General features: G+C 41.7%; 1 protein-coding gene across 3 annotated transcripts; it reads left to right on the forward strand.

Annotated features, from left to right (window-relative positions):
• Window positions 1–381: 381 nt before the first annotated feature.
• On the forward strand, window positions 382–25,070 carry LOC306915746 (serine/threonine-protein kinase 38). 3 transcript variants are annotated; one of them, XM_079493337.1, is made up of 14 exons: window positions 382–483; window positions 5,371–5,507; window positions 7,656–7,707; window positions 9,177–9,299; window positions 10,750–10,833; window positions 11,663–11,786; window positions 12,955–13,109; window positions 13,638–13,749; window positions 15,251–15,312; window positions 16,281–16,398; window positions 17,654–17,777; window positions 18,566–18,661; window positions 20,572–20,666; window positions 21,157–25,070. In XM_079493337.1, exons 2-14 carry the CDS (start codon window positions 5,377–5,379, stop codon window positions 21,294–21,296), a joined length of 1,416 nt encoding a protein of 471 aa, XP_079349463.1. In that variant the 5' UTR covers window positions 382–483; window positions 5,371–5,376; the 3' UTR covers window positions 21,297–25,070. The 3 variants fall into 3 exon arrangements, with proteins under 3 accessions (XP_079349463.1, XP_079349465.1, XP_079349464.1); XM_079493339.1 differs by having other exon boundaries at window positions 13,638–13,740; XM_079493338.1 differs by having other exon boundaries at window positions 387–483; window positions 5,310–5,507.

The raw sequence follows: 25,070 nt of genomic DNA on the forward strand, positions 1-25,070 counted from the left end.
TCCGTTCGGCCACCACTGATGCTGTTCATGGAGAATTACAGTAGGCTACATTTCAAGCACAACTCAATACAAAACTTAACTGTGGACACAATTAAGGTCCATACAGTATTACACTTGTTTACAATAGGGCCCACCACGTTCAATTCATCATAACATCATCATTTTATATTGTTTTGATTGTTCAAGCACTTAACAAGATTATACAAGATTATACTAGTGTTGTTACAATGTTTAAAAATGTTTAAAAGAATATTCCACATATTTGGCTCATCCCCTCCCCCATGATTGTTTTGAAAATAGCCGATCTACAAGCTCACAACACTTGTAGATCGGCTATTTTCAAAGGCTTCTTTTGGACTTGTTTTCATGGACCTGGTTTCTTGTTTCTCTCACACAATCTGGCAACCCAGAGTCAGACAGTCGAACAGTGAAGCAGACTGCCTGATCCACATCAACACAGAGACACCTAGAGCTCCTTCGAGGGTAAGAAAGAGAACAAAAAATATCAAACTATGCGTTCCAAACAGAACCGGCTGTGGACGAACGGCAACATGTTGGACTTTTCCTTAAACCAGCCGTGCAAAAAATAACGAGTTATTTAATATTCTAAGGCTCTGTTTAATATAACCGCATCACAAGCGTAAAAAAAGAGCCAGTGTTGGAAGGCAAGGCAAGTTAGCCATGCTAGCTTTAGATGCTAACGCTGGTTAAGTTTTTTCCCCTTTTAATAGCGCAGCTAAAGTTAGCCAACTTTAAGTTCCAACAGCTTTAGCTAATAACAAAGCGAGCTGGTGTTAAAAAGTTTGGTTTGTATTAAAAAAATGTACACGGAGGAACATTAAACATACACTTTAATAGTGTGTAACCCTTTATGTCGAACATTTCCTCCTTCTCCCAAACTAAAGCTATCTGTTGACGTAGCTAGCTATCTAATCTAGCCCGACAACTTTGTCCAGCTGTATGCATGGCTTCTTGATGATGAAACTATTGCTCGCTGCTTTCGGTTTTATTTATGGACGGGAATTGAACCAGCAACCGTATTGGTGTCACAACCCTGGTGTGTGTGTGTGTGTGTGCGTGTGTGTATACTAGTCTGGAGGTCTATCTTGGCTCCTTGTCCGTTCACGTACAGCTTCTCTCTTCAGCTTGAATGCAAAAAAAGCACTTTGTTTTCAACCTTTTTCACTCCCAAGTCCAAGGTCCATTATTTATTCGGCATTTGAGCCGCGGACCACCATTTGATGAGATTTAGCTCAGACCAAAAACTAAAGAATATTTTGTTGTTGAATGCGATTTTGTCCTTCACAATTCCATGCTGTATTGATGTTGGTAGTACCAATGTTGGTACTATAACAGGCAAACGATCAAAATAACAATTATCCTTCTACATTCTCTAATTTTGTAGACTTCTTGTAAATTAAGTGATGCAGGTGTTTAACAATAATTAAACTCTTTGAAGTGTAAAATGAAACCAAATGGGCCCTTTACACTCAAGAGTTAAGATCTAATAAGGGTCCATTTGGTTTTTGTTACCAACTCCATTTGGCTGGGGACCACCAGGACCACTGGTGGTGGTCCCAGGACCACTGCAAAAAGAGTGGCACATGTCTGCTGTATTGACATTAACTGACACTATATCTAATGTTATACGTACGTTGTCGCAGCCAGTGCCCCCTCATGCAATCATCGTTTTTCTTCTTGTATATATCCTGTTGCATATTTTAATATTTTTCTACCGATGGATCATCATCAATGGGGAAAAAATATTAGACAAAATATACAAGCTCATACTAAAGTTTCTACTACATTCTGTTAATAATTATTTACATTCATTCTTTATATATCACTAAGCGTTATCGATAATGCTTCATCAGTAGCAGATCTACAAGCTCGCAACAAAGCTTGTAGATTGGCTATTCTCACTATTTTTGAAATGTTTTGACATTATAATTGATTAAATTGATCATTTCGATTAACTGTTGCAAAGCTATCAGCCTTAGTTCTAACCATGTTGCTCTGCTTGCTTGCTTATAATAATGACCTTAATAAACCAATCCTATTTGATAGTTATTTATTGCAAGACATTATCATTAGTTTAGCTGAGAAGCATTTTCTAAACTGTTATAACACTGTCACTATTGTAACAGTATGTCTGTATTCTGCAGTCACTCAATACACATAATCCAAAAACACGGTCACATGGTCGGCCCTGACACTTTATGTATGATATCTATCTCTAATTCAATATTTGACATGTGGTGAAATTTTGTGGCCATTTTGGGCGGGAACCCCTTTTGGTGTTTCAAGCATTGTGTTATACTTTAGCTATTGAAAAATAGCAGATCTACAAGCTCATAGCGCGGCACCGAGTGCCGCGCTATGAACTTGTAGGTCTGCTATTGAAAACCGTGAAAATGTGGCGCAAATCTTTGAATATACTCTTTCAGAGCGAACGTTTTTAACTCAAGTCTTTGCTTCCGGGGGGTCCATGGAACAACCTATTTTCACATGGGGGTCGGCGGCCAATTACATATTTTTTGGGGGGTCCTTGACATGAAAATGTTTGAGAACCACTGACATAGAAACATGGGTTTTTCAGAAAACTGTCAGGATTTAGAAAACATTTGTAGAATCCTTCCCAGGTCAAAATGGGTTAAAGAGCACGGTCAAGAAGGTCAGTTATTGATTAACCCATTTAGGACTGAGGCCAGATTGTACAAAATGTCTTGTAAATCCTGACAGTTTTCTGAAAACCTATGTTTCTATGTCAGTGGTTCTCAAACCTTTTCATATCAAGGACCCCCAGAAATGTTGTATTTGGCTGCCGGACACCGAACTGAAAATATGTCGTTTCAGGGACCCCCCCCCCAGGAAGCAAAGATTTGAGTTAAAAACGTTTGCTGTGAAAGCATATATATATTCAAAGATTTGCGGATTTTGCGCCACATTTTCACGATTTATCAAAAATAGCAGAACATTGGAAGATGTTTGCCTCATGAACAAAAATTGAGCAGGGCAGATGTGAGAAATAACTTTGATATACACAGAAATGAGTGGCAATGACCGGTTCAATTGTAAAAAGAATGTACTATGGCCAATACAGGCAGGTAACGATGTGATACGTTGACGTCACTTCACTTGTGAGCTTGCTGATTGACTATTTTTGCAATTGTTAACTTTTAACCGATTTAATTTAGATTCTGACTATTATGCAAAATTATTATCTTAAATTATTGGGATTAGGCACATGTTTGGCTATGTTTCAGTTATAGTTGGAGAGTCGAGACACATTGGACCACATCATAAAACCCAGGCTCAATCTTCCTGCTCCTGCAAGCATCAGCATCTAGTTTCTAGTACAATTGGCAATCAATGTCTTCATCATCATAACTGCACTGTCTCAGCATTATTGTCACTGTGCCACAGTTAAGCTCTTGGGCGCATATTAGTGTTTTTCAGTGTCCACCAGTCAAGCATTCTAATACTTGTATTAGATTGCTATTTAGAGAAATCAATCGAGATCGCCCAGACAGTGTGCAATGTGTTCTTATTCTAGTGCTGTGTCAGGTCTACCCTAGCCTCGATACCCAGGCTTTCATTTCGTCTGCGCGAAAAATGAAAGCCTGGATTTACGCATGGGCTGCACTGGCCTAAACGTGGGAGTCAACCCTTCCGCGTAGGCGTCGCTTCAAATGATGTGACGTCAGGGCTCTGAGCGGTGTGCACCCCTCAAAATAACACCGTGAGGAAAGTATTACCAGTGGAACTTCAAACGAGGCTATGCGAGGAAAATGAGGAGAATGTCTGAAGAACCCACCACACAACGTGAGGAGAATGTCTGAAGAACCCACCACACAACGTGAGGAGAATGTCTGAAGAACCCACCACACAACGTGAGGAGAATGTCTGAAGAACCCACCACACAACGTGAGGAGAATGTCTGAAGAACCCACCACACAACGTGAGGAGAATGTCTGAAGAACCCACCACACAACGTGAGGAGAATGTCTGAAGAACCCACCACACAACGTGAGGAGAATGTCTGAAGAACCCACCACACAACGTGAGGAGAATGTCTGAAGAACCCACCACACAACGTGAGGAGAATGTCTGAAGAACCCACCACACAACGTGAGGAGAATGTCTGAAGAACCCACCACACAACGTGAGGAGAATGTCTGAAGAACCCACCACACAACGTGAGGAGAATGTCTGAAGAACCCACCACACAACGTGAGGAGAATGTCTGAAGAACCCACCACACAACGTGAGGAGAATGTCTGAAGAACCCACCACACAACGTGAGGAGAATGTCTGAAGAACCCACCACACAACGTGAGGAGAATGTCTGAAGAACCCACCACACAACGTGAGGAGAATGTCTGAAGAACCCACCACACAACGTGAGGAGAATGTCTGAAGAACCCACCACACAACGTGAGGAGAATGTCTGAAGAACCCACCACACAACGTGTGCCGACTCTGTGGAAATAACTTTGACAGTCCGTGTGTCCGAATGGTATACTCCAGCAGCCAACCAGTGGTTTCTGCTTCTGGTCGACACAATAACAGTGCTGCACTGGGGGGGGGGAGGAGAGACCGGGGCTGACGGACAGATCGGTAAACCAATCCAGGGTGTGCGCAAATCTGAGCCCTCCCATCTAGGCCAGAAATGTCTAGCGTTAGCTCAGGCTAGGTCTACCCCAATATCTTTGACCATCTCAAGGGTACTGTGTACCGTGTCGGGCATGTGAAAACCACTAGTCTAATGGTCATTGAGTTACTTTAGGTGCTGAAGTAAGAGATGGTATAACTGTGTTGTGTGTTGTGCAAGTTGTGGAGTTATGTGTATGTTGTCTTGTTGCTCTCGCAGGTGTTCTGATGCCTGACATGATGTCAGTCAGTCAGTCAGTCAATCAATCAAAGAGCCCCGTCATGTTTGGGGTGCGCACGCTTATCCGACACACCAAAAGTCTGACATGCGCAAATCACCCTTTGCTCCGCCCGATGCAACCCGTTGCATGCGTTCCGTCGTGCTTGCGGTTAGGGTTTGGGGTAGGGTGTCGGTCTAATGACTGTCGGATTGTTATTATTATGTCGGAACTAAAGCCTGTACATGTCATGTTTAAGTTAATAAGTCCTGAGCTTACAGTTTCAAAAATCTTGTGTTGCACTAAAAAATAAATGTTAAAGCATCATGCTGTCAAAGTTTACGTTTCAATCAGTAAGTGCACTGAAAAAAAGAGCCCTGCGACACTTAGAAGGATTATTTTTTAACACTAGTTCCTTTCTTTGTCATTTCTCTTTAGAGCAATATATCAGCTGCGAGGGTCGTCCAGGCTAAGTTTGTACTCTTTGGGTTCCTTCCAGGTAACCATGGCGATGACGGGCCAGAGTTCCTGCTCCTCAATGAGTAACCACACCAAGGAGCGTGTGACCATGGCCAAAGTGACGCTGGAGAACTTCTACAGCAATCTCATCGCCCAGCACGAGGAACGGGAAATGAGGTAATGTCCCAAAATCCATTTCTGACTAAAATGTGAATATAACAAAATGAAAACCATTCAAGAGACTATGACTAAAACTAAAATCAAAATTTGCTGTCAAAATCAACACGGCTCCAAAATGATGTGTTTGGCCACAGACTCCCATCTCAAAATATTTAGTTCTGGCATAGGGACCTCCCAGAAGTAAAGCTTTCAGTTAAAATCGTCCGCTGTGAAAGAATATATACATTAAAAGATTTGCGCCACATTTTCATGATTTTTCAAAAATAGCAGATCTACAAGCTCATAGCGTGGCACTCATTGCAGTGCTATTTAGTGTCCATTTAACTCTGATATAACCAGTGTTCATTAAATGTAACTCAGCATAGTTTACATTTGTACACTTGCAGAGTTCAACTAGACGCAGAGCAAAGAGCACAAACGCTTAACACTAATATCATCCCTTATATGTCACATAGCCTTTATATATATATATGTATGTATCAGCCTTTTGACACGTGTGTAGGTACCGTGCTAATGTTACACTGGAATTCACACTGTAATGAGTAAGGTGGAGATACATGATCTGCTGTTCTTACATTGAGTATACGGAGGGTCATGTTCCTCACTGTTTGAGGCTAGTGGACGCAATGCTCTTTTCAAGATATATAGAATGATTAGTGGAATTCTTTGACAACCCCATCCTGGCTCTAAAAGATTGGGTCTACAATGCATTATTATAAGCATACCGGTATCTGTAATGCACTTATAATGCACTTACAACGCTTCATAACACTAATTATAAATGTTTATAATTATGCAACAACTTGCAACCAAGACAATTCATATGGTAGTTCCACTGAGCCTATAGCACTTATAATAAATACGTCATAAGCAATGTTGTCATTCATGATTATAAACATTTATCACAAGTGTCATATTGCCTTATGAGTGCATCTATAATTCATTATAAATATGCTTATAATGCATTATAGACCTGACCTTCATATCCAGTCTGACCATGTAAACATGAGGGGTAAAGTGGCCGGCTGATAATGTTATGTTGTTGAATGTGCTGTGAGTTTAGTCGTGACTATGTGACTCTTCTTGATACAGAGACAAAATGAGTTAATTGTACACAGGCAGACTTTTCACATACTAGAGCAAGTCTGAAATCCATATCAGAGCTGTAAATACGAAATAAATGCTTAAACATGTATCTAGGTGTAATGAGACCACAGAAGTGAACTTTCTCAACTCGCTGTATTCTGCAAGACATTACTCTATAAGGCATATCTCCAAAACTAGTGGGCCAAACTGAACAACCGATATATCAATTTGAAGCTATGATTCCCTGCTTTCAAATTACATGAAAGAACGAAAATGAAAAATGTTTCAATGACTTCGCCTCGGTCAGAAGCGGTCACATATGTGGAACCGACGCTGTGTTTAAACGACCACAAAACCAGAAATGCTCACAGACTTGTACCGTGCATGAGTCAGGCATGGGGTGAAACAGTCAGTGTACACTGTGGATTGCTTGGCGTTGAGCAATGCGAGCTCAGTTGATGCCAGTTGGGAGGAGGGTGTGGTTTGTGTACTGTGTGTGCAGAAGTTGGTTGTAATAGGAAGTTGGTAAACTACTGTAAAACGAGACACAAGCAAGAAGTGACATTCATCCAAACCCACTTGGGCTCTGTAGCAACACTAGAGGCTTATACGCTGTTGTGTGAGGCCTCACTTCAACATCACTGATCAGAGTTGTTGATGAAGATCAGGGAGCTACAAATCCCTTAACCCATTCAGGACTCGGACCAGATTCTACAAAATGTCTTCTAAATCATGACCGCTTTCTGAAAAACCCATGTTTCTATGTCAGTGGTTTTCAAACTATTTCATGTCAAGGACCCCAAAAATTATATGTAATTGTCTGCCGTCCCCCATCTGAAAATATGGTGTCCCAGGGACAAAAACCCAGCTTCTCGATGAACCTACATGAGCAACATTAAGTCAATGAATTGTTCTAAATATCTGTTTCGATATATTTTTGGTTAATAGCCCTAGTCCAAGGGACCTAAAGGAAACTAGAACTTGTTTGACTCGACTCTTTGAAGTTTCTGTTTTGGATCAAGACTTTTATGCATGCATGTTTGTACACTTGTATTCTAGGCAGCAGAAATTGGAGAAAGTGATGGATCAAGAAGGCTTGGCCGATGAAGAGGTGAGTGTGAACCACCTGTTTTCAAATAAGGATCCACTCCTTGTAATTTCCTTGTGCCACAGTTCTGTTCCCCCCCCCCCCCCCCCTAGAGCAGGGGTGTCCAAACACATAAAGAGGCCTATGCATTGCATTTAAACGATTATATTTAACTATCATCATCAATATTTAATATCAATGAATGGTCTTTTGTCAGGTGTGTGCTGTGCTGTGAAACAAAACGTGTAACTCAGCCATTCTTCAGCCATCTGTCACATTACCAAATGTAACCAGATGAGCAAGATAAAAGGGAGGGAGAGAGAAAAAGAAGGAACACTGACAAATTATACTCTGGGAAATGCCCAGTGTTGGGCGGGCCGTTCATAATGCAATTCAGATACAGTATAAAGCTGCGGGCCGTATGAAATTAAATAAAGTGTTAGTGTTGATTACTTTATTTTAGAACACACCCAAATCATATTACAACGTACGTGTGTTCAATCAATTATTCAATCAAAGCAAACAATATTAGTTTGTCTCTTCTACAAAAATAAAACTTACAAAGTTAGTTACAAGGTACAAGGCTGCATTCTGTCGCGCGTGCCAAGCTGTCATTCTGACTTGTATTATTTATTTCTCAATCTCGCCACGGAGTAACCTCACGTCTCAGGAGGACAGTCAAGACGGGCAGTGTCGGTAGACCAATCACAGGCAGGCGTTGCCATGCTTATGCTCGGACGCAAACGAGATTCACGCGTAGCTGTGGTGGATTGGTGTCGGTTCAGGGAACTGGGCTCGGGTACACTACAGGCTTTAGTTCCGACATACTATTGGTCCGACTGTCATTAGACCGACAACCTACCTCAAACCATAACCTAACCATAACCGCAAGCACGGGAGCAGCGCATGTTCGACCGCATGTCCGACAGTTGTTTCCGCATGTCTAAACCTTTGGTGTGTCGGATTTGCGTGTGCATCCCCCGGGCTCACTCCAGCATACCATCCCCCGAAAATGACATAAGAAAATGTGAATTCACTGTGTGAATATGGTTGAGCAATAAAGTTCTATGATGAATTTTCAAGCATGTTGCTAACTGATAGACGGTTCTCAGGAAATGCTGTCGTCCTGTTTACTGAACACCGGGGACATGGTGCAGGCTGTAGTGTAGGGCTATTTGAACCAACTGCATACATTATAAAATGTTGAACATTTGTATACTCTTAGATGGTAATCTGTGTATTCTGTCATGTATCAGAACAAGTAACAGCAAGATGTATATATAGGTCTCATAAGCCGTGGGGTCCGGGGACCCCTAGGGGTACTTATTTCTATAGCTCAATTAGAGATAGTTAGGAACCAAATTGACCCTTATGGGTCTGTAACTCAGAGTTTACAAATTGAATTTCAAGTTATTGACCGACTGTCAATTATGGCATTTTGGATAGAATTACAAAAATGACATTTATACAATGATTGATTTGTGTGCTTCTAGAAACGTATCCGGCGTTCTCAACATGCAAGGAAAGAGACCGAGTTCCTACGCCTGAAACGGACCCGGCTCGGCCTGGAGGACTTTGAGTCCCTCAAGGTGATTGGCCGAGGAGCTTTTGGAGAGGTAAGAGAACCTGTTTACATAAACGCGGCGTGAAAGAATCTCCTTAGGTCCGTGTTATCTCCCAGACACAGTGGAAGAATTAGGTCCGGGTTATCTCCCAGACACAGTGAAATAATTAGGTCCGGGTTATCTCCCAGACACAGTGGAAGAATAAACTAGACCAACAATGAACTTTGAGTAGCCTGAATGTATGCATTTTTAGGTCAAAGTGCACCGATTGATGTTTACACTGAAATATTCATGGCACAACTGGAAACGGAGCCGGGTGAAAATGTGAGCCAAGCTCAAAACAGGAGAGTTTCACAATATCACTAACCAGTTGATACGAGTCGTCTACTGTCTAGTTAGTCTTTGTCCTTTTTTTGGGGGGGGAGCTAGCCCCTCCTATGACCAGCTTTGTGTGTTTGTGTGAATCATAGCGATGATTTGACTGGCTGAGCACGGAATTGAGGTGATTTGATTGGCTGAGCAAAGTACGTATTGAGGATAAAAAGTGAGGTGACGGAAAAGTGAGGACGTAAATTGTTATTGGCCAGAATGAGATGATGTATGATAACAGCGCCCCTCACTTCACACGGGTGTGACTTTTTTCCCTCATTCCATCATTGGTTTTGTGTGTTGAGTAACATCTGGGCAGAAGGATAACCAAGAGCAGGCGTGAACTTATTTTTGTATTGTTAAACACAACGTTTGTCAATGACATTAATCAGATACAGGAGTTTCACAAGCTTGTATTGGTGATCATAAACATCAGGATTAAAGTATTTGACTGTATTAAAATCCCAGCAAATCCTAGAGATGATGAATAGCTGTGATACTAGTGGTGGAGTTGAAACAAACATCTGACATTTTAGTTGTTTGTGCAATGATGATTGATACCTTTCGTCGTCTGCCAAGCTGCCTTTGTTGAGCTCCACATATTGCGTCGCAATCACGAATGTGCACTCCTTTTTAATTTAATGTTAACGACTGCAACTACCAACATGAGACGACCTGGCCGTGAAAAGCAGCAGAAAGCACAGTGTTTGTAGTATGCACTTCTGTTTGTGGAGTCCTAAAGCTAAGTCCTTAACCCATTCTGGGCGGGAACCCCTGTTGGTGTTTTAAGCATTATGTTATGCTTTATCTAATCTATTGAGCTTGTAGATCTGCTATTTTTGAAAAATCGTGAAAATGTGGCGCAAATCTTTGAATATACTGTATATTCTTTCAGAGCGAACTCAAATCTTTGCTTCTGGGGGTCCCTGGAACAACATATTTTGAGATGGGGGTCGGCGGCCAATTACATATAATTCTAGGGGTCCTTGACATGAAATAGTTTGAGAACCACTGACATAGAAATAGAAACATGGGTTTTTCAGAAAACTGATTTAGAAGGCATTTGTAGAAACGTCCTGAGGTCTAAATGGGTTAAGCTAAACTCCCTGTCGTACCATGTGTTTGCCTTTAGGTGCGACTAGTTCAGAAGAAGGACACGGGCCACGTGTACGCCATGAAGATCCTCCGTAAGGCAGACATGCTGGAAAAGGAACAGGTGAGGAGGCCAAAGTCTCTATATATATATATATCGGTGGGCTGAAACCATGTATTTACATATTTCAACTTTTTATCAATGCCCTAGTACTATAATAATAATACAACCTTATTTGTATAGCACCTTCATGACATGAAATGCAGCTCAGTGCTTTACAGAGCTATGGAGATTTTAAAAAGAAAAGAAAAGCAAGGCATAAAACATTAAAATAATAGCAGTAATGCAATACAGTAAGGCCATGAATAACAAGCTTGTAACAACGAGCTTGTAGATCAGCTATTTTCACTACTTCTTATTTCTTAAACATTTGTTTTCTAATTTATGGAATTTCTTAGATTTTTCTTTGACTTTCTTCTTGAAACAACTGGAAAAAATAATCATTGAATTATGTTATTAATCCATGAAAATGATTTCCTTTTCCGGGAATGTTTGTTGAAGATGCTTTGAAATAATAACAATTAAAAACAAAATGTGGGAAACAAAAAATAAAGGGACCCAAACAATGTGTCCGCGACCCACAATTGGGTCCCATCCCACCGTTTGGGAACCAGTGGTATAGTCTGAACTGGTCTGGCTCTGGCGGAATCCCCAAGTTGAGCTTGCCTGTGTGCTTCACCAGACAGGCTGGGGTCATACCAAAGACTGTAAAAATGGGACCTAATGCCTCCCTGCTTGGCACTCGGCATCAATGGGTTGGATTGGGGGTCAAATCAACTAATGATTCCCGGTGCACGCGGCGGCTCACCTCTCCCAAGAGATGGGTCAAATGCGGAGAACAAATTTCACTGCGGTAACGTGTACGACTTTGACTTTGACCGCCTGGTTTTAGGTGGGCCACATCCGGGCCGAGAGGGACATCCTTGTGGAGGCGGACAGCCTGTGGGTGGTGAAAATGTTCTACAGCTTTCAGGACAAGATGAACCTCTACCTCATCATGGAGTTCCTGCCAGGAGGTAACGTGACGTTCCAGCAGGGAAACCTCACTCAGGAGTTCTCCGTTGTCATTTGGATTCCATACTCTGTCAACATGTCTTTCTCTATTGATTGTACTTTGGTTGCGTGCTAGTGTCACACACTCTGAAAATAGCAGATCTATACTACACTACACACCGCACGACGCGCACAAGTACTTTATGAAGCATTGTGAGCTTGTAGATCAGAAGAGATTAGGGGCCCTATCTTGCCCCTGGCTTATTCCATAAACTTCTTTGCCATATTTATCTATCTATCTTGAAAACATTTTACAATGGTTCAACTAGCCGATCTACATCGACATGTTGTGAGCTTGTAGGTCGGCTATTTTTTTTTTTTTTTTAAATGGTAAAAAATGGCAACTAAGTTTAGGGATAAGGGAGCAAGATATAGCACTTGGTTGGTGTACTGTAGTATACCAAGGGGCCTTCCTTCCCCTTGCCTGTTCATGCCTTCAAGAAGAGGCTGAACAAACACCTCCTCAGTATGTGGCTGTTATCCCACAAAGCACAAGGACGTTTAAGCATCCAACATTTCAGTCTATATTTACCCCTGACTGAGTAGCTGCAGATCAGGGAGATCACTGATGGGCTCTTTGAATATTGTTTCTCAAAGCCTGTATCTGCCAAAGCTTTAAAAAATCACACCCGTGTGAAGTAAGTGGTGCAAATCCGTGTGGGGGTCCCCGGGGGGGGGGGGGGGGGGGGGGGGGGAAACAACCATTCTGTTTTCGTGCTCAGACGCACCCAGCCAGCCAGCCACACACTTAGTCACTTCAGAAAGTGGTTGCACCACTTAAAAACAAAAGAGAGAAAACAACAACTAGAGGGACAAAAGTAGGCAGCCTAGTATAGAGCCCTGGGGTTGTGTGTGTGTGTGTGTGTGTGTGTGTGTGTGTGTGTGTGTGTGTGTGTGTGTGTGTGTGTGTGTGTGTGTGTGTGTGTGTGTGTGTGTGTGTGTGTGTGTGTGTGTGTGTGTGTGTGTGTGTGTGTGTGTGTGTGTGTGTGTGTGTGTGTGTGTGTGTGTGTGTGTGTGTGTGTGTGTGTGTGTGTGTGTGTGTGTGTGTACAATTTAAGTGCATCACATTATCAGATGTCCTATGTTCAGAATGTGACAGACGGTTGTGTCCTCCTGACCCTCCGCTGTTAGGTGACATGATGACCCTGCTGATGAAGAAGGACACTCTGACAGAAGAGGCCACCCAGTTCTACATAGGGGAGACGGTGCTGGCCATCGACTCCATCCACCAGCTGGGCTTCATCCACCGCGACATCAAGCCCGACAACCTGCTCCTGGACTCCAGGGTAAGAGAATGACATACACACCACACATGTCTGGATGCTGACTAGAGATGTCCCGATACTGTATCGGGAAAAGTATCGGATCGGCCCTTATTTGTCATATCGGGTCATATCGGTATCGGTACCGATCCGGACAAAAACCGGGAGAAATATTTTTGCTTGCTTACCTCGCTATCATTACGATAAAGTCGCTGAATAATCCCTTGCGTTCATATTTTGAACGAGAGGCATGTTGAAGTCAGAAATGAAGAGCTTAGTATATCCATCTGGTCAAAACCACGGAGAGCTCCTTAGATTAGGAGATACGAGGCATTCTTTCTGAGCCGCATACAGGGAAGTGAACGACAACACGCATGCGCGAAGAGCAAGGAGTACGGTGCAGAAGGAGAGTTGGATTAGTTATGATGTTTCCACACGTCATAACTGGTTACTGGGTTAAAATAAATGGGTTAAAATAGCAGCTCTACAAGCCCACAACGCACTTTGAGAATCACTGGTTCACTGTGGTGTTTTCTTTGTTTTTTTTTGCAGGGCCACGTGAAGCTGTCCGACTTCGGCCTGTGCACCGGCCTGAAGAGGGCTCATCGCACAGAGTTCTACAAGAACCTCAACCACAGCCTGCCCAGTGACCTCAGTAAGCAAAGTCAGGCAACAACGTTCCAATCATTATTACTCTCTCTACACTAACCCCTTCTAGAACGGTGCTTCTCAAAGTGTGTTCATGCCAAGCAGTGTTGATTTGGTCCACCAATACCTTCTATAAACGGTGCTTCTCAAAGTGTGTTCATGCCAAGCAGTGTTGATTTGGTCCACCAATACCATGACGGAAATATTTCGGCGACTACCTTTTTTTTCACTGACGAATTGGAAACCAAATAAACTAAGCTATGATGACTAAGACTAAATATATTCACAATTTCGTCAACAAATAAAAACTAGACTAAAATGTTATTAAGGGACTAGATCCAGTATAAGTAAGTAGTAAGACATTTGTCATTTTCCACTTGCATGCTGAAAATAGCCGAGCTCACAACGTGTTGCGCTGCGGCAAGTTGTGAGCTTGTAGATCGGTTATTTTCAGCAAGTGTAAAATCAGCCATTACGAAGGCATCAAGGCCCGCAAAAATACATTTTAGTCGACTAACTGTAGATTTAGTCGACTAAAATCTTATATTTAGTCGACTAAAACTAGACTAACTAAAACATACCAGGTGACTAAAATGTGACTGAAACTAAATTAAAACTATTCAAAAGACTACGACTAAAACTAAACACTGGTGCCAAGGACCCCCAAATTAATATGTATTTGACCACGGACCCCCATCTGAAAATATTTAGTGAATTTTGTTTTATAATTCTTTTCCCAGAACCCCGATTTTTAGAACCGCTGTTCTAGAACACTGTGATTTTTGAAATTTGAATATAATCTCAAATACTAACCCACTTGTATTATAGATTCATGACACCTTGTGGTGTCATTCCAAATGGTTGCCATTATTATTGTGTCATCGATAGAGCACCGAAGTCTGACGTCAATATCGGTAGAGGGCGCAAATCCACAGGTTCATGCACTTTTTATTTTTAGATCGCCTCATATAAGAACTGTGTTTGAAAAATAATGTCAACCAGGCCGCTTCACTCATATGGATATGAAGAATCAACTGACTGAGAGAAAACGCTATAGTTACTGCTACTGAATTAGTTACATTTTCACTAGAAACAGACTATCATATATGAGTGACTGACACTGTCATAAACGATACACTGACACCTTGTCAGACAACTTGTTTATTTTTGGACCACAACGCTTATATGAAACGATTTTAAGATGAGCCCATGTTATTCTCCATAGAGAAATTACTTCCGTGAACCAGTGACGTCAGGACTTCAGCGCTCTATCTGTGAAAATAATCTCTGCTTTATTTTGAGACATGGCATTTATTTTTTATGGCTTCCATTTCGATATGCTACCGATTTATATCGTGCATTATTCATTATTATAATCATTATTGTATGTTAAATGTAAACATGGCTTTGGCAGTTCATGGCTTTGGCAGTTCATCCAAATTTGGTTGTGTAAGATTAAACAAATGAATGTGGTGAGTTAGGAGCATTACAAATGAGTACTGTATTTCTATTCACAGCAATGCAGAACATGAACTCGAAGAGGAAAGCGGAGACATGGAAGAGAAACAGGAGACAGCTGGTGGGTCTCAAGTCTGACAATATTCTGATAGCTCCACACATTTTAAATTCACTACTATAGTACTGCTTAACCACTTGTTTTCTTTACTATTATAGGTGAACATTTTCCAGCATTTTTGTAGATGGGCTATTTGTGCAATTTTCAAGAATGTTTCTTAACCCATTTTGACCTGAGATCAGATTCTAAAAATGTCTTCTACATCCTGCCAGTTTTCTGAAAAAGCTATGTTTCTATTTCAGTCGTCCTTCGATTTTTCAAAAATAGCAGACCTACGAGCTTGTAGATCTTCTATTTTTCAATAGCTAAAGCATAACATAATGCTAACACCAAAAGGGGTTCCTGCCCAAAATGGGTTAACCCATTTAGACCCGAGGACGCACCTGTCTCACCGTATAGCTTTTAACCATTAGCAGATCTACGAGCTATTTTTGAAAATTTGTGAAAGTGGGACGCAAAACTTTGAATATATATTCTTTCACAGTGAACATTTTTTTATATCAAAGTTTCTTTATTAATTTTTCAAGTCACATATGAGTCAAAAATGGCATGCAAAAATTGTTAAGTTTTTACCTCTCCCTCCCCCCAGAGTTCCCGCTCTGAAAGAGCCACAACCCCGGTATCTTGTACCATTAACAAAGATACATTGAAATAAAAGGCACATATACATAGTGAACGTTTTTTTAACTAAGATCTTTGCTTCTGGGGGGGGGGGGGGGGGGGGGGGGGGGTCCCTGGAACAACATATTTTGTATTTTCAGATGGGGGGGGGGGGGTTGGCGGCCAAATACATATAATTTTGGTACTGAACGACTGATATAGAATCATACGTTTTTCAGAAAAAATATCAGGATTTGGAAGACATTCATGTAGAACCAGGTCCTCAGGTCTAAAGGGGTTAATGTATAACGGGGTCAAGTCATTATTCATTGGTATATTTGGTCACACTCTCGTCATACCTCTCCGTCTAGGCCTTCTCCACCGTGGGAACACCCGACTACATCGCTCCAGAGGTCTTCATGCAAAACGGGTACAACAAGCTGTGTGACTGGTGGAGCCTGGGCGTCATCATGTATGAGATGCTGATAGGTAAGAAACACCGTGGAAAGAATGACTCATCTCTCTCTCTCCCTCGCCACACCACCCTGGAAACACTGACGGCAAACACCAATGGCTCGTCATGGAAAAATGGATTAGATCGTGACAATCTCCAGACCTGTAACATTAAGTCGTTTGACAGCAGCTGATTTTGAGATCTATTCGGCTCCTGTTTTCTGTTTTGTTTGTGTGCTGCATTCCAAGGTTATTATAGTTTTCCATCGTAGCCCTTGACCCAGCCTTGACGACCAAAAGGTTAAAATGTAATTTAGTTCAGTCAATTTTATTTATAAAGCGCATTTAAAGACAGCCCTACGGCCGACCAAAGTGCTGTACAGCATGAGAAGAAACTGAATTTAAACGCATTGCACTAAACATTACACAAATATCAAGGTTAAAAACAGACAAAAAAGCAACAAATACAGAGCATAGTTTCAATGTACACTTGTACAGATTATTAATCTTTTGATATTATACTGTTAGATATGATGTTTACCTATGGTTCTATGTATTTGACTTATGTGTTTACCTTGTTTGAGTTATTTGGCTAGTTGTAAAATGGTAAATGGTGCTGATTTATATAGCGCCTTTATCAAGGCGCTTTACATAGATGTGTGCATTACATTCACCCATTCACACACCGATGGCAGCAGGAAACCATGCAAGGCACCAACCAGCACATCAGGAGCAATTAGGGGTTCAGTGTCTTGCTCAAGGACACTTCAACACTAACTCTGGGGGAGCCCGGGTTCAAACTGATTTGGAATTTGTCGCTGCGCTGCATTCCAGGCTACCCTCCCTTCTGCTGTTGTAGTGAACTTTAACCCATTTAGGCCTGACGTCGAAATTAAAAAAATGTCTTCAGAATCCTGACAGTTTTCTGAAAAACCTTATGTTTCTGTATCAGTGGTGCTCAATATTTCATGTCAAGGACCCCAAAAACTATATGTAATATGTCGCCGCCCCCCCATCTGAAAATATGTTGTTCCAGGGACCTCCCCAGAAGCAAAGATTTGAGTTAAAATGTTCACTCTGTAATAATATATATTCAAAGATTTGAGGCACATTTTTACGATTTTTCAAAAATAGCAGACCTACAAGCTCGTAGCGTGCCACTTGGTGGCGCGCTATGAGCTTGTAGATCTGCTATTTTTCAATAGCTAAAGTATAACATAAAGCTTAGTTAAAACACCAAAAGGGGTTCCCGTCCAGAATGGGATAATAACGTTGCTGCGCTGCATTCCAGGCTACCCTCCGTTCTGCTCGGAGACTCCCCAGGAGACCTACAGGAAGGTGATGAACTGGAGGGAAACCCTGACGTTTCCTCCCGAGGTGCCCATCTCGGAGAAGGCCAAGGACCTCATCCTCAGGTAGGGTTGGATCCCAGATGGTAAATGGTGCAATCATATAGCGCCTTCATCCACAGTGCTTCATGTTATACACATACCCCCCCCCCCCCCACACACACACAACTACACACACAACCACACACGCACGCATCCACACACCAATGGCAGAGGAAACCATGCAAGGCACCAACCTGCTCCAAAGAGGCCCTACACTCTTGAGAGCAGAGTCCAACAGCTGATCAAGCAATTTATCAGAATTATACAATTCCAATTTTTTTGGGGGGGGATTCCCTGTGTGGGTATTCAGTAATCCACTGAATAATTTTGCTTGGCGAAAAAGGGCCTTTCTGTGTGGAGTTTGCATGTTCTCCCCGTGTCCCCTAGGGTAGGTAGCCTCACAAAAAACATGCAGTAATCCTGGTCTCTAAACTGCATCCCCCTGGTCAGCCGGGGCGCCTGATGGAGGGGAAAGGATCTGGTTGGAATAAATAACGTGTTCCTTCCATGCGCTACGTCCGGTCAGGTGAAAAGCAGCAGCTTGGACTCCTCATGCATAGAAGGAAGCATGAGGTCAGTCCACTGTCCTCTCCAGGTTGGCAGAGGAAGTGTAGCACCCAGGATTACATTAGATAATTGACACTGGGTGAAAAAATGGGTTACAAAATCGTGGAATAAAAAAGAAAAAAAGTAATTGACTGCTTTATATATGGGTCAGCTGAGAAGAGGTGACCTCTGACCTCTGTTGTGTGCAGGTTCTTTATGTATGGGTCAGCTGAGGAGATGTGACCTCTGTCCTCTGTTGTGTGCAGGTTCTGCTGTGAGGAGGAGCACCGGATCGGGGCCAACAACGTGGCAGAGATCAAGAGCAACGCCTTCTTCGAAGGCGTCGACTACGACCATATCAGGTGTGGTGGTAACTCCTTTAACCCCTTTTAGACCTGAGGACCATTCTAAAAAAATGTCTTCTAAAGTGGACAAGAGAACTCATTTAATTATCTGTATTTGGCCGTGGACCTCCATCTGAAAATATTGAAAAAATTAATACAATTATTTTTCTGGGACCCTCCAGAAGCAAAGATTTGAGTTAAAATCATTCGCTCTGAAAGAATATACATTCAAAGATTTGCGCCACACTTTCACGATTTAAAAAAAATGGCAGATCTACAAGTTCGTAGCGCGGCACTCGGTGCCGAGCTATGAGCTTGTAGATCTGCTATTTTTCGATAGCTAAAACATAATGCTTAAAACACATAATGACGGCCGTGGACAGTAACGAATTCCATTTACTTGGGATCAGAACAGATTAGGGGCTCCATTTTCGTCACCGCTAAACCCCTTATCCCTAAACTTTTTTTTTTTTTTTGACTGGTTAAAATGGCCAGTCTATAAGCTCACAACGTGTCAATGTAGATTCAAAAATGTTTTTCAAAATAGTAAAAAAAAAAAGGCAAAGAAGTTTAGGGATAAGGGGTTTAGCGGTGACGAAAATGGAGCCCCAGGTCTGAAGCCTGCCCTGGACGGGGTATCAGGACGTGAAAACCAATCCACTGTACTTGATTATACAGTATATGTTTTATTAGTATCTGTACTTGAGTGTTTGTGTTTTTGGATACTTGATGACTTGCACTCTACTACATTTGAAAGACAAAACATTTAACTTTTTTTTTTGACTCCACTACATTTCTAGGAAGGGGGAAAAAAGTACATAATGAATAATAACAACTTAAGCCCTATTTCAAGTATAGTGAAAATAGCAGCTTGTAGATCTGGTATTTTCAGTATTATTGGTCGATTTAATTTCTGGAAAATCTTTGAATCCTTTCTACAGCAGTGCATAACAAAGAAATAACAAAGAACATTTACCTTGTAATTAGTTGTTTTAACCCATTTTGACCTGAGATCAGATTCTAAAAATGTCTTCTACATCCTGACAGTTTTCTGAAAAAGCTATGTTTCTATGTCAGTCGTTCGATTTAAAAAAAAAATAGCAGACCTACAAGCTCGTAGCGCGCCACTCGGTGGCGCGCTATGAGCTTGTAGATCTGCTATTTTTCAATAGCTAAAGCATAACATAATGCTAACACCAAAAGGGGTTCCCGCCCAAAATATGTTAAATGCAAGTAGGACGGAGCAGATTGACTTTGACTCAAGTACTTGGGGTTGTGTAGTTTGTCCACCACTGTGTAACTTGTCTAGGTTAATGATAAAGTGACATAAGATACTGCCACACATTCATCAACCACAGTTTAGAAGGTCACTGTACGGAGGTCACGGTACAGAGGTCACGGTACAGAGGTCACGGTACGGAGGTCAGCTTTGTGTTTGCGATGCCAACACGGCAACACTGGCGGAAGTTAACCCATTTTGTGGCGGGAACTCTTTTTGGTGTGTTATGTTTTAGCTGTTGAAAAATAGCAGATCTGGTGCCGCGCTATGAACTTGTAGGTCTGCTATTTTTTTGAAAAATTAGAAGGGTAAAGTCTAAAATGGGTAAAGTGAATGCTACATTGTCTGTAACTACACCTCCTGGAAGCCGAGAACGGGAGCTGTCATTTGTTTGTCATATCCCTTCACGAATATATATTTTAAAATATCTTTAAAATAAAAAGAATTCTAACCCTAACCCTAACCCTGAATTCTCAGTTCTCCCAAGCCACAAGCTAATATAGAATTAGACATGATTTATGGTAGGTAGGACAATGTTTTGCGACTGAAAATGCGTGAGCCAACAGTCTGGCTCAAGAGACCATGTTACTCCATGTCTTTAAGCACAGGAGTTCTTTGATCATTTTCTTTCTTTGTTTTACGCTTCCAGAGAGCGACCCGCCGCCATTCCTATAGAGATCAAAAGCATCGACGACACCTCCAACTTTGACGAATTCCCCGATTCAGACATCCTCCAGCCAACAGGTGTGCAAGCTGGTTTTCCATTGAATGCATTACTACATCCCTTATTCTGTAATCTTGTCCCAGTCCCAATTTTGTTCAGTCATCTGAAATGCTTTAGTGTTGTCTAGTCGGCTAAATGTCATAAGATTTTAGTCGAGTGAATCCACAATTGATTTGAGCAGGCCTTGATGCCATCGTAGTGCCTGATTTTACACTTGGTTGCACTCTGAAAATAGCAGATCTACAAGCTCACAACGCGGCGCAGTGCGACATGTTGGGAGCTTGTAGATCGCTATTTTCAGTGTGCAACCACACATAAAATGAGTTCTCTTGTCCACTAGTCCCTCCCTGACATTTTAGTCCGAAATTGTCAATATATTTAGTCATAGTTTTAGTCATCATAGCTTAGTTTTTTTTTTAAATCAGTTTTCCCCATAGCATTTTTCGTCATAGCTTTCGTCGACGAAATCAACACTAGTGCGAGTCCAAACGTCTCGTTTTCCCCTTACAGCCGCACCAGTGGTATCCAACCAAACTGAGGCCGACCTGAAGAACAAGGACTGGGTGTTCATCAACTACACCTACAAGCGATTTGAAGGCCTCACTGCACGAGGGGCCATCCCCTCCTACATGAAGGCAGGGAAGCGATGAACGCATCTTATTCGGACCCCCCCCCCCCGCCCCCAGACTGGCGTGGGAAGCAATAATGTCGGCCACAGAAAACCTAACGACTTAAGTTCTCAGTTCTGTAAACTTGACCCCCAGCAAGGGTGGAAATGAGCAGTCGCCCGTCTCTCTCTGGCTTGTTAAAACTGAGAATTACTCCCAATTCCTTTGCCCGCTGAATGGACAAGGATTCTTGTCATCGTCAAGAGTCCGTGCAATTTCATGCAACCTGGAGAAGCCCCTCTTCTATTTATCAGTCTATCATGGACAAACGTGTGTATGTACTTTGTGGGGGCTGAAAAAATGTCGTCACACTAGGGCCTTAGTACCTATTTTTTACCACACCCATGGACCACAGTCAATCCTTCTTTTTGACTAAAGGGTACCAGCGTCCTTCTCTTTCCTTCTCCATACACCAGCATGACGTCTGACATGCTGTTGGACCAGCAAGGAACTGATATATATATATATATAGCACGCTGTTCTACACAAGGGCTTTTCTCCTTTTCAGTACAGGAATCTTTGTTTGTTTGTACTGTCCTTCAATTTACATAATTGTGTAGGAATTGAATTCCTTATTCAAAAACAGCACATTGGAGTGTATTAAGTGAAATTCTGTCATGGTGTTTTGGTGCGGGAGGGGTATTCTGTCCAAATTCATTTTCTTTTCATAAGTAAAAAAAAAAGTGTGTTTTTCATACAACCTCTCTTCTGGAGTATCTTTTAGACGAGTGCTTCCAACTTGGCCTAAGTCTGCCTGGTTTTATTAAGATGACTTCTTACCAAAGACGATGAGAGCTGAATGAATCACACAATGCTGAAGCTATGTTTCTAACCTGCTCCGTTTCTAATCTATGTCATTGATAACATCTTCTACAGAACCTTCCATGGCTTAATAGTTGTGTAGCTGTGCTGCTGACGTAGAGCAATAGTCCTCATGATAGAACCACGTGGAACTCGGATGGTCGGACCTTTAACCACTTCAGCCCCATTCAAAGATTTTCAAGAATAGCTGGCATACACTGTGACGTGCTACAGTTGGGTGCCACCGATATTGTCCCTTATCATTTGACCCATTTAGGCCTGACCTCAAAATTTAAAAAAAATCCTTCTAAATCCTCCAGTTTTCTGAAATAAATATTTTCACGATTTTTCAAAAATAGCAGACCTACAAGCTCGTAGCGCGCCACTCGGTGGCGCGCTATGAGCTTGTAGATCTGCTATTTTTCAATAGCTAAATTATAACAATGTTTAAAACACCAAAAGGGGTTCCCGCCCAAAATGGGTTAACTGTCCTTTTGCGCAGCAAAAAGAAAAGGACAATATCGATGGCCTCCAACTGTATGACTATTTTTGAAAGTCTTTTGATATTTATCCTATAATGACATGACGTATAGGGCCGCCGGGTTGAACGTGGTTAAAGACGATACCGATGCATCAAGATTTAGGAGTTGAATTTGACAAGCAGCTGTTTTTGTATGTTAACTGTAGCACCTTTTTGTGCCATCTGAGGGTGCGAGTCTAGCCCACGGCCTTTTTTCTACCCCGCAGACATTAATAATTTACATTTGGCATATTTATTGCATTCGCGCTCGGCCGCAACTCCCTAACTGTCCATGAGCATTAGCTGGAGTCTGAATCAGGTTTATTTGAGAAAAAAAGAAGAGAGAAAAAAACCGGCTCGTGATTCAGACCTAATAATAAAAATATTGTACGCTTGACCGCGAACCATGAACTGCTGATTTCTAACTGCATTTTTATTTTCTTCACCAGCGACTTGTTAACGTTTTGTGCCGTTAAAAGCCTGGTAATTCTATGCATGGTGTTGATGTTACCAAGGGGGAAAATAATTCAATACACTCAGGGTCAATGCACTCTGTTGACCCCTCTAAGGTCAACATCAGCGCTTCATTTCCTGAGGGCAAGGTCTTTATCTCGCGTCTGTTTTTCGGAGGCAAGGGCAGCTTTTGAGAAACCACCTGCAATGTGTTTGTCCAAAAACATTGTTGAAAGTAATGTCCTTAATTTTCAGTTGGAGATCCTCGACATCTTAATTTTGTAACCACAGGGCCATAATATCACAAATGCTGTCATTAGAAATGAATGTAAACTTTGAGATCTGCAGAAAATGACTTTGATGTGATGCCACGATAATTCCAAAATGCTGTTTGGTTGAATGGAATGTAGCCTGAACACGCAAGCGATGTTGTAGTGTTTGTTTCGCTCCTTTTTTAATAGTAGGCTTATGCACAATATGACGGAATTTCAGGTAGTGTGTAGATATTACTTATTGTAATACACAGCATTTTAGACGAACAACAATGGAGCTCTTTTTATGAGGCTGGTTTCTCACTTTTTTTTTTTTTTTAAATGGACTGCTCGATGCTGGAATGATCCTGCTTTGCATGCTTTACGCAAAGCTTTTGTAGGTGGATTGAGTTAGCCAACTGCTAAAGACTTCCTGGAATAACACTTTTTGTATTTATATTGATTGGTGTGCAGTTTGCTTGCTTTTAGAACTATATTGGTGAGGATGGTGGTGGTGGTGATGCTTGGACTGTTTGATTAGATCTTGCACTGCTTTTATACTGGCGTCACTCACACGTACGTGTCATTATGCTATGCTTGTGTCCCACATTACCGCACACGTGGGCAACCAAAACTAAAAGGAAGAGAAAAAGCGTTGAACTATTAACAGGGATTTGGAGAGGGGTGGGCGTACATTGTTTTAGCCCACTTGTTTTTTTCTTTTCGTTAGCATGTGGGAGTTCCGTTGTACATTTTTCTGCTATTTGACAATGAATTACGCTGCACTTCATAAACTTGTGTCCCAATTTTGTAAAATGTCTAAATGAATGGTTGCTCGTCTGGACATTTTTAGAATGCTTGCACGCTGAGCACACTGCTCTGCAATGTAGTCTTAAGGCTGTTAATGATGATAGGAATGTGTGAGCTTGGTGTATCAGTGGCTCATTTGAGCCACTGCCTCTTCAGAGAGTCTTTAACCATCCAATTGATTCATTTTGTCCACTATTTTTTTTTTTTGTCCACTATCGACTTTCACTTTAGACTATCTTAAAAAAAAGATTGTCACAGATGTGACCTTTTTTCCAGAACCATTCAAGACGGAACTACAGGATGAGCTACTATAGCAGGATAAACCAGTTCCACTTGGCTCATAATGGAACAGAACACGCTGTCACATTCTAGTGATTCTCAATGAGCCATAATTATGCATCGACTACGTTGTCCCCACATCGTTTGTCATCCACGGTGTCTCGATTGTGTAACCGTTGCTGTACATGCAGTACTGGTGCACCATAGGTTCTCTGCCAGGGCAGGGCAGGCTTATGTCATTTAACTGCTGACGTTTGTTTTTGGTGTGTGTGCATTTTCCACTTTTTTGTGACATTTCCATATTCCTACTTTTGGGGGGTTTGTTCACAAGCAATCCAAAGGTAAAGTCCTGAGGTGTTTCACACTTTGTGAACAGTTGTTACCATGAGACCAACAGCGTTGTGTCTGATCCATGCATCAGTATATTGACATATAGCTGGAGCAACTGCTTTTCAGAGTTTTAAGTTTGTGTACAGTATGTATGTAAGCAATGGTTGGTGGTTGATAACGGCTAGAGTTACATCTGTGCATGTTTCTCAAGTTTGTTAATGGCAGATTGTTTAAACTGATTGTAGCAAATATTCACACCTTTACTATCATGTTGGCTGAGTGAAACGGCACTAAATAAAGTACTCTTTTTAA

The sequence above is a fragment of the Electrona antarctica genome (assembly GCF_951216825.1).
Source record: "Electrona antarctica genome assembly, chromosome: 2".
NCBI classification, from domain to species: Eukaryota; Metazoa; Chordata; class Actinopteri; order Myctophiformes; family Myctophidae; genus Electrona; species Electrona antarctica.

Coding starts and splice junctions, on each gene's coding strand:
- LOC306915746 (XM_079493337.1), top strand. CDS start 5,377: ATGGCGATGACGGGCCAGAGTTCCTGCTCCTCAATGAGTAACCACACC. Junction 11,787..12,954: donor CATGGAGTTCCTGCCAGGAG/GTAACGTGACGT, acceptor CTCCGCTGTTAG/GTGACATGATGACCCTGCTG. Junction 13,110..13,637: donor ACCTGCTCCTGGACTCCAGG/GTAAGAGAATGA, acceptor TTTTTTTTGCAG/GGCCACGTGAAGCTGTCCGA.